The sequence below is a fragment of the Canis lupus genome, chromosome 8 (assembly GCF_011100685.1).
Source record: "Canis lupus familiaris isolate Mischka breed German Shepherd chromosome 8, alternate assembly UU_Cfam_GSD_1.0, whole genome shotgun sequence".
In the NCBI taxonomy this organism is placed as follows: domain Eukaryota; kingdom Metazoa; phylum Chordata; class Mammalia; order Carnivora; family Canidae; genus Canis; species Canis lupus.
Genome location: NC_049229.1, coordinates 53,910,842 through 53,924,768, shown reverse-complemented (window position 1 = coordinate 53,924,768; position 13,927 = coordinate 53,910,842). Strand labels below are relative to the sequence as shown.

The following is a 13,927-nucleotide window of genomic DNA, read 5'->3' as shown; positions in this document are numbered from 1 at the left end:
AAAAAAAAATATATATATAGAATGTCTCCTTTGATCTTGGTAACTAAACGGGAGCTGGATAAGTACTGAAATGAAATCAAATTACCAACTCCAAATTCAATTGAAAAGAAGCAGCTCACTGCATACAGGAGCTGTTGGTTATTTTGTTATTGTCATTGCTGGAAAGTCCATATAAAAAATAATGAGCTTTGGGCAATATAGGTGAAAGGGAATCATCGATAGAGATCTTTTCAGCTAGTGGAAATTGCCCTTAACCTTTCTATGGATGATCTTAGACCAGCTGATGTTACCCCTGCTACCAGTAGACCTTTTGAATTTCCCCCTGGAAGCTATAGTATAGCCTACTAAAGTTAACACATGGAAGACAGGCTTGTTACGGACTCAGCCAGAATGCCCACTCTTCTCTTCATCCCCAACACACATGTACTCCAAGCATAATGTAATACTGTATGAGAGTCCCCAGCTCCCTGCTGAACTTACAGAGTCAGCCTTGGAGAAACAGTTCCTGTCACTAAGGCTCAAATGGGTTGTTGCTGGGGTTGTCTCCTCAATGTGATAGCCAGAAGAATATAGTGAGTAAGGATATGGGGCCACACATGGGTGAGATTTGCACTGTGGCAGAGGGACAGGCAGTCCTGATGAGTCACCTGTCCTGGCCACAGTAAGGGCATGGTCACTGTCCCAGGGTCCTGCAGGCAGTCCTTGTCTTGGTCCCCACTTCTGGTACTTCCTGGATATAAAAACTGCTCAACTTACAGGATGAACCTTCTTTTCCCTTGCCCCTCCCATGCCTTCTCCCTTATAGTAACTTCTGGATCCTTTCCTTCTCTTTTAAGCTCCTGAGCCAAAAGAACCTTTTCCACCTCTCGTCACACCAGAGATGAGTTGTTATTTTTTTGAATTTCTGTTTGAATATAATTGACACACAATGTTATGTTAGTTTCAGGTGATTCAACTTCTTTGTACCTTATGCTATGCTTACCACAAGTGTAGCTACCATCTCTCACTATACACGCTACTACAATACCATTAACTATATATTCCCTATGCTGTGTTTTTTATTCTTTTATTAAAAAGATTTTATTTATTTATTTGAGAGAGAGCAAGGGAGCACAAGCAGGGAGAGAGGCAGAGGGAGAACAAGAAGCAGGCTGCCCACTTAACAGGGAGCCTGACACGGGGATCGATCCCATGACCCCAGGATCATGACCTGAGCTGAAGGCAAATGCCCAACTGACTGAGCCACCCAGGCGCCCCTGTGTTTTTTATTCTTGTGACTTGCTCATTTCATAAGTGAAAGCCCGTGTGTCTCTCTCCCCTTCATTCATTTTGTCCACCTCCTCCTTTCCCTCTAGCAACTATCAGTTTGTTCTCTGTATTTACAGATCTGATTGTTTTTGTTTCTTCATTTGTTTTTTAGATTCCACATATGCGCAAAATCATATGGTATTTGTCTTTCTCAACCTACTTATTTTACTTACCATAATACTTTCTAGGTCCATCCTCGGTTTTGTTTTTGTTTTTGTTTTTTAGATTTTATTTATTTATTCATGAGAGACAGAGAGAGAGAGAGAGAGAGAGAGAGAGAGAGGCAGAGACACAGGCAGAGGGAAAAGCAGGCTCCGTGCAGGGAGCCTGATGTGGGACTTGATCTCGGGTCTCCGGAATCAAACCCTGGACTGAAGGCGGCGCTAAACCGCTGAGCCACCTGGGCTGCCCTAGGTCCATCCATGTTATTGCAAATGATATGATCTTATCTTTCTTATGGCTGTGTAATATTTCTGTGTGTGTGTGTGTTCTATCTATAGACACTTAGGTTGCTTCCATATCTTAGTTAATGTATATAATATTACAATAAGCATAGAGGTGTATGTTTCTTTTCAAATTAGTGTTTTCACTTTCTTTGGGTAAATACCTAGTAGTGGAATTAATGAGTCATATGGTATTTTTATTTTTAATTTTTTGAGGAGCCACCTTACTGTTTGCTACAGTAGCTATCCCAGTTTATATTCCCAGCAGCAGTGCATGACGGTTGCTTTTTCTCCACATCCTTGTCAACACTTATTTCTTGTCTTTTTTATTTTAGCCATTCTGACTGGTGTAAGGTGATAAATATCTCATTGTGGTTTTGATTTGCATTTTCCGGATGATCAGTGATGCTGAAGATCTTTTCACATGTCTGTGGGCCATTTGTTTTGTTTTGTTTTAATATTTTATTTACTTGTGAGAGAAAGAAAGAGCATGAGCAGAGAGATGCACAAAGGAAGAGTGAGAATCTCAAGCAGACTCCTGCTGAGTGGGGCACCCAACATAGGGCTCTGTACCAGGACTCTGAGGTTAGGAGCCAAAGTCAGATGATTAACCAGCTGAGCTACCCAGACACCCCTGGGTAGCCATTTGTATGTCTTCTTGGGGAAAATGTCTATTTAGGGCACCATAGAAGAATTTTTTGGTCCATTAAACAGAGCTTCACTAAACATCCAAAAAGGCTTAGACCCTAGAAAGTCCTCTTTGTTCACCTCTCTTTGGTGCATTCAAATAGTCAAGGATGGGAGAGAAATACAGGGTTGTTTTTTTGTTTTGTTTTGTTTTTGCTATGACAATAACAAATAAATAGAACACAGGTTCTCAGAGGCCTTATTAATAGTTAAGTCTTTGATACACTCTAATGTATAAAATGTTAGATTAATTTGTAAAGTAGAATGTTGATTTTTCAATTTGTTATAGATACTGGAATCTGTCCCTGCTCCCGCCTATGACCTCTGCTGGGGAACTGGAGTTAAGTTTCCTCAGACAACTGCAAGGTGTTCCAGTAAGATCTCTGCCCTAGTGGGAGTTGAAGAATAGTCTTCATCTAAGACAACATGAGAAACTGGTATCAGAACGGCATATTAAGCCAGTGAACCAGTAAGCCAGTTAAGTGGAGGTTTAGTTGTTAGAGGAAGAAGCCAAAAGCAGGGATCCAAAGGTGGAGTACTAGCAAAGTGGGCAGGGGTAAAACAGAAGCAAGAGTTTAGAACCAGAGAGAACAGATTCATCAGGAACACAGGAACACAGATTCATCAGGAACACACAAGTTCCTGGGACGGTCATCAAACTTAGTCTGATGCTTCTTTTCTGTGAAGAAAAGAGATGAAGTGTGTGGGGTCAGTTCATCTTGATAAACAGGGGGGAGTTGGGAGGTAGAAACTAGAATGTAGTGTCCAATGTCCTGCTAGGGATTCTGTCAAAGAGTAGTTAAGAGGTAGTTCAATGAATCGGCTTCTTTACTTTGAGGATATCTCTGACCAGCATGAAAGCATCCAGTCTCCTGGAGAATGCTAAGGACAGATGAATAGACTCAAACCCTCTGCTCTCTTTATCAGTGTATTGTGAGTGTATTGTGACGACTAAGCAGGTCTCAGCTTCTTTTATCCCAGTTAGAAGTTCCGTTGATAAGGTTCAGAGGACTATTTTCTCACCCTTACACATTCACACATCAGGGGATGACATCACCTGACCTTATGCCTCAAGGCTTCTTTGTATAAATGGATGTAAATCCTTGTTAACTTCTTTTCCCCTACTGAACAATGCTCCTGAAAACCTTGGGTCAAGGTAATTCTTGCCAATCTCAAAGGCAGTGGGAAAAATTAACTGGATTTTAGCTTAACAAACAGGCATTAAGCAAATGCCAGAGTTAGTGAACATAAAAAGTAGGACTTTTTTTTTTTTTTTTAGATTTTTTATTTTATTTTATTTATTTATGCATGAGAGACACACACACACACACAGAGAGAGAGAGAGAGAGAGAGAGGCAGAGACATAGAGGGAGAAGCAGGCTCCGTGCAGGGAGCCCGATGTGGGACTCGATCCCAGGACTCCGGGATCATGCCCTGGGCCAAAGACAGGCGCTAAACCGCTGAGCCACCCAGGCATCCCTGTGTTCCTCTTTTCAACTTTACAGAACAATCCACAAATATGTAAGGGCCTGCCATGCATCTGAGGCTGGTTACAGTTTTAAGTATATGCTCTTATATAACAGTGATTGTTGTCTCATCTTGAGAAAACTGCAAAAATCTCAGAATATGTGTTCTTGCCACTGCAAATAAATTCCAATGGATAGCTCTCAGTAAGTTTTTTGCATTTGTCATTGAATGAACAAATTAGGTCACCAAATGGGGAAAGAAGATGACAAGAGTATCTCTGTTTTCAAACTTAATCTTCCTCCACAGTTCTGACTATTTCTTCATTTGGTGACTTTAACTACCCTCATAATCATTTAATTTAATCGTTGGGGAACTTAAAGTCGATTGTGGTCTGACATTGAAAGAATCCACCATTTCTTTTTTCGTTTGTATCCGTAAAGACATTAGGAAGCTCTGAAGTACTAAGCAGTTCTCCCTGTGGTGTCAAATGAGAGCCTGGTTTTTATACATGGCTTTTGTTTGGCAGCAGCCCAACTCATAATAAAAGTAATTTGGAGGTAGCAAGTGGAAGAGATAGTAATTAAAATTATGCTGGATTTTTGGCTGTGGTTTTATCTTAATAAGTCAATAAAATGGAATTCTGGATGATAGTTAATTTTGTTCTAAAGATAATTAGTTTTAGCCTGTTTCTTACTGGAGAAATTTGCCGGCTCCCCACTCCCCCCAATCCCCAGACCTTCATTGTTTCTGCTATCAGCTAACTCAGTCATAAGTGTCATGGGAAAGATCTAACTACTGCTTTATCAACATGGATTACAGCTAAACTGTTTTCTTTCTCCAAGGTTAATTGATCAGAGTGCTAAAGATGTGTTTTGACCTTCTATTATTTATTTTGTAAGCAAACAGCATTATCGTAATACAGATTTAATATTTTTTAAATCACCTCTTACCCCACAGGAGACCTCTGTTTTCACATCAAAATATTATGAAATATTGTATTCCAAAGCTTTTAAATACATGTATATTCTATATCATGAAAATGTATCATTCTGGTAGTAGTAATAGCAGCTGACATCTAATGAACATTTATTACTTGCCAGGCACAATTCTAACGTCTGTGTTTTCCCAACAACCCTGTCAGGTAGGATTTAATATTTTCTTTTCTATTAAGATTTTATTTATGCATTTAACAGAGAGAGAGAGAGCGAGCACAAGCAGGAGGAACAGCAGGCAGAGGGAGAGGGAGAGGGAGAAGCAGGCTCCCGCCCATCAGGGAGCCTGATGTGGGGCTCTATTCCAGGACCCTGGGATCATGACCTGAGCCGAAGGCAGATGCTTAACTGACTGAGCCACCCAGGCGCCCCAGGATTTAATACTTCCTTAATGTCATATATGGGAAAACTGAGTTGCAGAGAAAATAAACAGCTTGCCCAAAGTCACCTAGCTACTAAGCTGCAGGTACAAGATTGAAACCAAGGCCGTCTGATTCCAGATTGTAGGTTTTTGCTACTATTCACTCAATAATATATATCATGATCAGCTTCTATGTGAATAACATGCATCAATTGCATTGTGATAGCTTCATGGGATTCCATTTTAGAGGTATGATACTTGATATAACCAATCTTTCTTATCAGGCATTTGTTTCCAATTTTTCTATGATACAAACATTACTGTGATAAACATACCGCTATATACTCTTTGCATGCCTGTCTTCTTCTTTCCTCAGAATACACTCCTGTGAATAGAATTTTTGGATCATATTTTTTGAGACTGTCGTACAATTTTTCAGATTGCCCTTCAGAAAGATTTTTTGAACACTTCCATCAGAGTGCAGATTCCCTTGTGTCACAAATAATGATTCTTATTCTTTCTAAATTTTTGTCTCTCTGATATGGAGATAATTGTACTTATTGTTTATAAGGTTAAACTTTTTTTCCAAATAGTTATTACACATTATTTCTTCATTAGCAAATTATCTGCTCCTTACCCTATTTTATTTTATTTAATTTTTTGGTGAGGCTATATCATTTTTCTTTTCAAGAATTTTTTTTTTTTAACTTGAAAGACAGTAGAGCAAGAGCAGGGAGGATTGGAGAAGGGCAGAGGCAGAGGGAGAAGCCGACTCCTCACTGAGCAGAGAGCTTGCTGTGGGATTCCATCTCAGGACTCTGGGATCATGAACTGAGACACCCAAGTGCCCCAGGTGTATCATTTTTATTAAGAATACACTGTATATTACATAAAAAATACCAAGTTTTTGTCATGTATGATACAAATATTTTCCCCCAGAAATTTTACATACAGATTTGCTGTTTTTTATATGTGAAAGTCTCGAATAATATAAGATGTTTTAATAAAAAGAGGCTCAGAGGGGGATCTCTGGGTGGCTCAGCGGTTTGGTGCCTGCCTTTGGCCCAGGGCATGATCCTGGAGTCCCGGGATCGAGTCCCATGTCGGGCTCCCTGCATGGAGCCTGCTTCTGCCTCTGCCTGTGTCTCTGCCTCTCTCTCTCTTTCTCTCTCTCTGTGTCTCTCATTAATAAATAAATAAAATCTTAAAAAAAAAAAAAGAGATAGACTCAGAAAATATATGACCTAATCTTTGCAAAAACAACTGAAGATGTCTTTCAGTCAATGATAAATGATGCAAAGTTAAGAACTTACAAGTAGGGAAGTCAGTGTTAATAAAGGATTATTTTTAAAAGTTGTGTTTGGCAGTCCTTGGGTTCACCCCAAGAAATGCTTTATTTTCATGAGAACTAGAGACCACTTTGATTTTCTTCTGTAAAAGCATCTTTATTAAGACATTTTTTCCTTATAAATGATTTGGTGGGGAGAAAAAAAAATCTCATTTCCAGAAATTTGGCCTATGTCCCACTACTGCCCCAAATAATCTATTTTTAAAACGGATTGTAATCATGGGAGATGAAACTGCCAACAGAGAGAATATTTTGTAACAAAGTCTTTTGATACTTTTTAATGGCTGTCAAAGATAATGTAGAATCTCTAGAAATTGATTTAATTACAAAATTTCCCTCCAGATTTAAAGAAACTTCATTTAAATTGTATTCTAAGTCTGATGCTTCAAAGCTCTCTAGGACTTGGTGTGATTTTAAATAACTTCATTTAAAAAGGAATTTATTGTAAAATTCTGTTCAGTGGAGACAAAAAGCCCCTCGCCCCCCCCCTTTTCTGTTTTGGCTTCATCAAGGAAAATGAAGAATGCTATTTTGGGAACAAGATTCCCAACAGAAGGGAATCCTTTGGCAGCAAGAATAAACCGCTTTGGCAGAAACCACCCTCCAAATAAAAGGACTTTGGCTTGTTCAAACTAGGGAGTGGTGATGAGCCCCAAGGCGAAAAGGATATCCCTGGTACGGGGGCTTGGTCAGTACCAGTCTGTTTGGGTGGGAACACTACCCTTACCAAAGCTCCTTAGAGCAGCTTCATAAGAAATTGATGAGTTTTGAGATGCATTCCTTTTCGAGTTGTCTGGAGAGGATCAGTTACTGTGCCAAGGAAGTGATTATATTTTACTTAGGGCCACATTGTCCCCTTTAGCCTTTGATACAATAATAGTAATAGTAGTGATAATGATAATAAATAAAATAAAATATAAATCCTACGAACCTGGGTTGTTTACTGACCCTTTTCCCTTCATTTTCCAGAAAATCATACATCCACAAAAGTGGATTGATGATGAAATTTTTTTTTTTTTTTTTTAAGGATTTTATTTATTTACTCATGAGAGAGAGACAGAGACACAGGCACAGGGAGAAGCAGGCTCCGTGCAGGGAGCCGGATGTGGGACTGGATCCCTGGTCTCCAGGATCACGCCCTCAGCTGAAGGTGGCGCTAAACCGCTAAGCCCCCCCGGCTGCCCTTAATGATGAATTTGAAGGAAAGTCTTATCCTTAATTTTAAAATGCTTTGAAGTCCTTTTGTGGTTGCTGTACATACAGAAAACACCTTTTTAGTTATATTTGTGGGGTTGATATGGGAGAGCTTGGTTCTTGTCTCACAGAGTTGAAGAATGAATCTCGTGGACACAGGAGAGTGAAGGGATAGAAGTTTATTAAGTAAAGATATAGAGAAAGCTCTCAGGAGTGAGAGGGGTCCTGACAGAGTTGCCACTGACAGCTTGTAGGGTTGGTCTTTTATTGAGAGTCTAATCAGGGAACCTAAATCCTTTTAACAATATCGATTGATATTACCATTGATTAAGGACTATTGATAACATCTTTAATGGCTTACTTCTTCTTTGGGATCTGGTTATTCTTTGTTGGTCACAAGTAGCTGTTATAACAAACACCTTCCCCACCCACACCTAGGGTAGGGTGGTCTGGCCTGTTCCTTTATTTCTGGTTTCCTTACACCTCAGCATTTTGGGGATTTTTGTGAGCCAATTTCCATGGCCCCCTACCTAACCCTGCCTAGCCTTGTTTGTCCCTAACTCAGGGTGAGGGTAGATATGTGTGTATGCTTGCTCATATATTTAGCCTACATTTTCAAAGTGACGTTTTCAGTAGAGGGAATTGCTCTTTGTTTGGAAAAATGAATGACAAGCCGGCCATCCCATCTACATGCAATTCCACTTAAATTACCTGTGGCATTGCTGAATTGGTTTGGTTGGATATGATATTCATGAAAGTTGAGTCAGGTGATCAGAAAACTCAACTAATTAACTCAACCACTGAGCATCCATTTCTCTTTGTTGCAGATTACTGGCAGTAGAACAATGGGTGGAATGGTGGCCATAGGCATTCCTCAGGCACATAGAAAATAGAGCTGCTCCAATGCAAAGTTTCTTTTCTCACTTATTCAATCAATAAACTTTTTACTGAGTATCTACTGTATGCCAGACACAGACTTGTTTTCTGTGCCATTCCTTGTCACACCCACTCTTTGCTAAAGGCTTCACTCTCCCACCCCCTCCCTTTCCACAATCTCAGCAGACACACAAGGTCTTTATGCTAACTGAAAAGTTTGGATCTTCCCCACATGGAAACTCAAGTCCTGTATCTCCTTCTTTGAAGGCCCTGCAAGGGTGGAGTTTTATTTAAAATAACCCTTTTTTATCCCCCATAAAATAAATAAGCCCCAAGATGGAAAAGTATTTTAGAGAAAAAAGAAGAGAGTATATTATGAGTGTTTTCTCAAGTTACTGCATACTTGTAAACATTTAAATGGCTGGGTATTATTGTGTTCTTCAGTTTCTTAACATTTACCCAAAACTTGGTACACAACTTGGATTTATTTCCTTTGGGCAAAATTACAAAGTCATTGTTTATGCACATTTGCAAAACCCTTAATACAAATTGCCAAACCACTTAGAGTTAATAATGACTTACAGTCCCATTATCAGTCTATTTACTGTTCATGTCGTGGTACCTTTACCCTTACTGAAGACTAAAAACTTTAAAAATCTTCACTGATTGTTTTTAATTTACATTTAAAAAAAAATTACTAGTGAAGAAAAAAATAAATAAAAATAAAATAAAATTAAAAAATAAAAATTACTAGTGAGACTGGACTTTTTTTTCATATGCTTATTAGACATTTTTAGTTTCTCTCTCCTTAGCTATCTGTATATGTCCTTTGTCTATATTTATTTCTATTGGAGTTTTTGTAGTCTTCTTATCCACTTGTCCGAACGTATTTCATCTTAAGGGTGTTAACATTTTATCTTTAATATTTATTGATCATATTTGGGCAAAAATCCCTCCAATTACATTATTTGCAATCATATTACCACTTGGAACATATAATTTGTTTTGTTCAATGAGATGAGATCAGCTTTATATAATTTTATGTGGAAGGTGGTTTTCCGTGTCTAAAAATTAAGAATACATACTTTAAGCATGGTAAGGACAACTTCTATCAAAGGGAGAATGTGTAAGAGTTAAACTGCAAGGGAGGATCCCTGGGTGGCTCAGCGGTTTAGCGCCTGCCATCGGCCCAGGGCGTGATCATGGAGTCCTGGGATCAAGTACCACATCGGGCTCCCTGCATGGGGCCTGCTTCTTCCTCTGCCTGTGTCCCTGCCTCTGTGTGTGTATGTGCGTGTGTGTGTGAGATGAATAAATAAAATCTTAAAAAAAAAAAAAAAAAACTGCAAGGGACCTTAGTCCTATCAGTGCTTCTGTATTGAGAGACCCATTTGTATATTCTTAGTGCATTTATTTGATGTGTGGCCCCTGTGGCGTGCTTATTACAAAATTATGAGATTTGAGCCCAGACTAGCACTTGACACAGGTAATGAGGTGCTTTAGAATTTCCCGGGTTCCAGATAAAATTCTAGTCATCGTTCAGTTTCCCATACTCCTAAGAGGCCCTGAATAGCAGCCCTCATATATTCTCCTTTCTCTTTCAGACAGTTCTTCCTCACTGCAGGATGATGAAGAGGTAGAAATGGAGGCCATCAGCTGGCAGGCCAGTAGTCCAGCCATGAACGGACATTCTGACACTCCAGTGACCTCTGCTCGTTTCCCCAGCTGGGTCACTTTTGATGATAATGAGGTCAGCTGCCCTTTGCCGCCAGTCACTTCTCCCCTGAAGCCAAACCCGCCACCTATCGCATCTGTGATCCCAGATGTACCTTATGACTCAACTGGATCATTTAAGAAGAGGGAACGTCCCAAGAGCACGTTGATGAACTTTTCCAAAGTTCAGAAGCTGGACATTTCCTCCTTAAACCATCCACCTTCCATAACCGAAGCTCCACCTTGGAGGGCAACCAATCCTTTCCTGAATGAGACTCTGCAGGATGTCCAGCCCTCCCCTATCAACCCTTTCACTGCTTTCTTTGAGGAGCAGGAGAGGCGCTCCCAAAATAATTCCATTTCCAGTGCCACAGGCAAGAGCCAAAGAGATTCTCTCATTGTCATCTACCAGGATGCCATCAGTTTTGATGACTCAAGCAAAACCCAGTCCCACACTGATGCTGTTGAAAAACTCAAACAACTCCAGATTGATGATCCTGATCGTTTAGGCAGTGAGACACTACCAGATGATGACCCGATAGCCTGGGTTCAGCTAGATGACCACCCACCTTGTTCAGCACTGTCCCAGCCCAGGGATGGGTGGCCAATGATGCTACGGATCCCTGAGAAGAAAAACATCATGTCATCTAGGCACTGGGGACCCATCTACATCAAACTGACAGACAGTGGTTACCTGCAGCTGTATTATGAGCAGGGACTAGAGAAACCATTCCGTGAGTTCAAGCTGGAGATCTGCCATGAAATTTCAGAACCCCGCCTCCAAAACTATGACGAGAATGGCAGGATCCACAGCTTGCGAATAGACCGTGTCACCTACAAGGAGAAGAAGAAATACCAGCCCAAACCTGCTGTGGCCCACACAGCAGAGAGGGAACAGGTGATTAAGCTGGGCACCACCAACTATGATGACTTTCTGAGTTTCATCCGCGCCGTTCAGGACCGGCTCATGAATCTGCCAGTGCTGTCCATGGACTTGAGCACAGTGGGCTTGAACTACCTTGAAGAGGAGATTACTGTGGATGTCAAGGATGAATTCTCTGGCATTGTGAGCAAAGTAGACAACCAGATCCTCCAGCATCACGTCTGGACACGGATCCACATTCTGAGTTTCCTGTCTGGGCTCGCAGAGTGCCGCTTGGGCCTCAACGATGTCCTCGTCAAAGGGAACGAGATAGTTTCCCGGCAAGACATCATGCCCACTACCACCACCAAATGGATCAAGCTCCATCAGTGCCGTTTTCATGGGTGTGTGGATGAGGATGTATTCAACAACTCACGGGTTATCCTGTTCAACCCTTTGGATGCCTGCCGGTTTGAGCTCATGCGATTCAGGACAGTGTTTGCGGAGAAGACCCTGCCTTTCACACTCAGGACGGCAGCAAGCATCAATGGGGCAGAGGTGGAGGTGCAGAGCTGGCTTAGGATGTCAACCGGCTTCTCCTCTAACCGAGACCCTCTCACTCAGGTCCCCTGTGAGAATGTGATGGTTCGTTACCCTGTGCCCAGCGAATGGGTGAAAAACTTCCGCAGGGAAAGTGTCCTGGGGGAAAAGTCTTTAAAAGCCAAAGTGAACCGGGGGGCAAGTTTTGGCTCAACCAGTATATCCGGCTCTGAGCCTGTCATGAGAGTAACTCTGGGAACTGCCAAGTACGAGCATGCCTTCAACTCTATTGTGTGGAGGATAAACCGACTGCCTGACAAAAACTCAGGTAGGTAGAGGTTTCTCTTCTATGAAAACTGCCACATGGTTACACGAGAGCTGGGGTCAAAGTTCCACATTCTGTTCCTCTCCGAAGTGCTGGTTTTTGCCGTGTGACAGAAATATGGTAATGGAGAATTGGGACCAGAGAAGCAAAAATGTAAGTAACAAACATGAATGACCCAGTTCAGCCCCATTTGCTCACTTCCTTATTATCATACTTCTAGAAAACTATGCATTATTCTTCTCTCAGCTGAGCTGCTAAGCAGATTTGCAGGGCACCTCATGAATTTGTATTCTTTTCTGACTCATTTAAGTATTATCTGTGGTGCTGGAAGCTATTTCCAGATCCTAGAAAGCTTCTGGGTTCCAGAGAGGCATCTTTCTCACTCTGCCATGAGTGTAGGTAAAAAGGCCAGTTTATGGCCAGTCATATATACAATACAGCTGAAGAGTCAGACTAATGATTCCAGTCCCCCTCTGTGAGACCTGTCAGTCATAACATCCCTGGCTCAGAGTTGGGATTTGAGGATAGGGAAGAAGAGAAATGGCCTCTGATTAGACTGAAGATCCAGCCAGGATCAGAAGGTCCAAAAGGGCTGAAATTCTATCAGACAAAAAGTAAAGGAAGGTATGTTTCATTTACACAAAGAAGGAAAGCTTACCAGCCCTTGCTGGCTTGCTCATAGCTATCAGGGATGCTTTCGTGCTTGCGTGAGCCCAGAAGGCAATGACTTTCCTCAGGGGTCCAGTGAATTTAAGGAAATGACAAAACTAAGGAGTAATCCAACCAACTCTAATAGCCTTATTTCTTAGAGTAAGTCTGAGTGACCCCAGTGACACGCAGTCAGCCCATGACCCTGTGATCCTTTAAACCAGTTCTCTTCTTGTTTATAGTAAACTTGCCCATTTGTTAACAAAAGTAGACAAGCACAAAGGGTCTAGTTTGGAAGAACTTTTGATGGAAATGTCCTTCTCTTATGCAGATATTCTTCTTCCATTCTCACTATAAAACCCTATAAGGGTATGTTTAGAGTCTTCACTTCCTCTTCTGAGTGTGGAGTGGCTATGTAACCATACCCAAAATGTAACATGATGTGATGGCAAGAGGCAGTATGATCTGGTCACCTCCCCAAGCTAGCCCAGGCAGTGAACACACACCGGGGTATTCTGTGTCAGACACTGGGTGTAGCGGTGCAAAATGAAGAGACAATTGGACCTCTGTGTCTGAGGCTGGATTTGCCAAACACCGCCACTCCCACCTCCCATCCCCCACTTCTAAACTGATGGGATTTTTAAAAACAAAGTCTTCCTCTCTGTGCTTGCTTACTCATTTCTCCTGAAATCGGCACTGTATTCTCCTTGTGATAGCGCCTGATACCTCAGCCACAGGACCCATCTGAATTGACAGGGGAAAGGAGAAGCCCTGAATTCTCCTTTGGCACAGAAGCCCTTGAGAAGAGAAGAGAAGTGGTAGGGGGAAGATTAACCGTCTAACCTGCTGGAGACTTGACATCAGAAAAGACAAGGCCTCAGGTTTATGTTTATTGGAATGTTTGGCTCTTTGGTTTGTTAAGCATGGATTCAGATGACTTCATTATGGAATTACTGAGTTTTCAAGCTGGAAGGGGCCTTGGGGATACCTCAGTCAAACCTCTTCATTCTATCAGATGAGAAAATTAAGGACCAGGAGCCACATGACTTATCTGAAGTCACAAAGCCACATCCCAGGGGGCTTTTCTCAATATCACAGCCATCTCTTAGTAGAGGACACCAAGTAGACACAAACATGAAATAATTTCTTCTAAGAGAAGAGAG

At 41.3% G+C, this 13,927-nt stretch overlaps 1 protein-coding gene across 3 annotated transcripts in view; it reads left to right on the top strand.

Moving 5' to 3' along the window:
• STON2 (stonin 2) overlaps positions 1–13,927 on the top strand; it is a 144,876-nt gene that overhangs the window by 118,755 nt on the left and 12,194 nt on the right. For all 3 annotated transcript variants that reach the window (XM_038545481.1, XM_038545482.1, XM_038545480.1), the window contains one exon: positions 10,281–12,119. In XM_038545481.1, the coding sequence (XP_038401409.1) occupies positions 10,281–12,119 (1,839 nt within the window). The remainder of the gene's footprint in view (positions 1–10,280; positions 12,120–13,927) is intronic.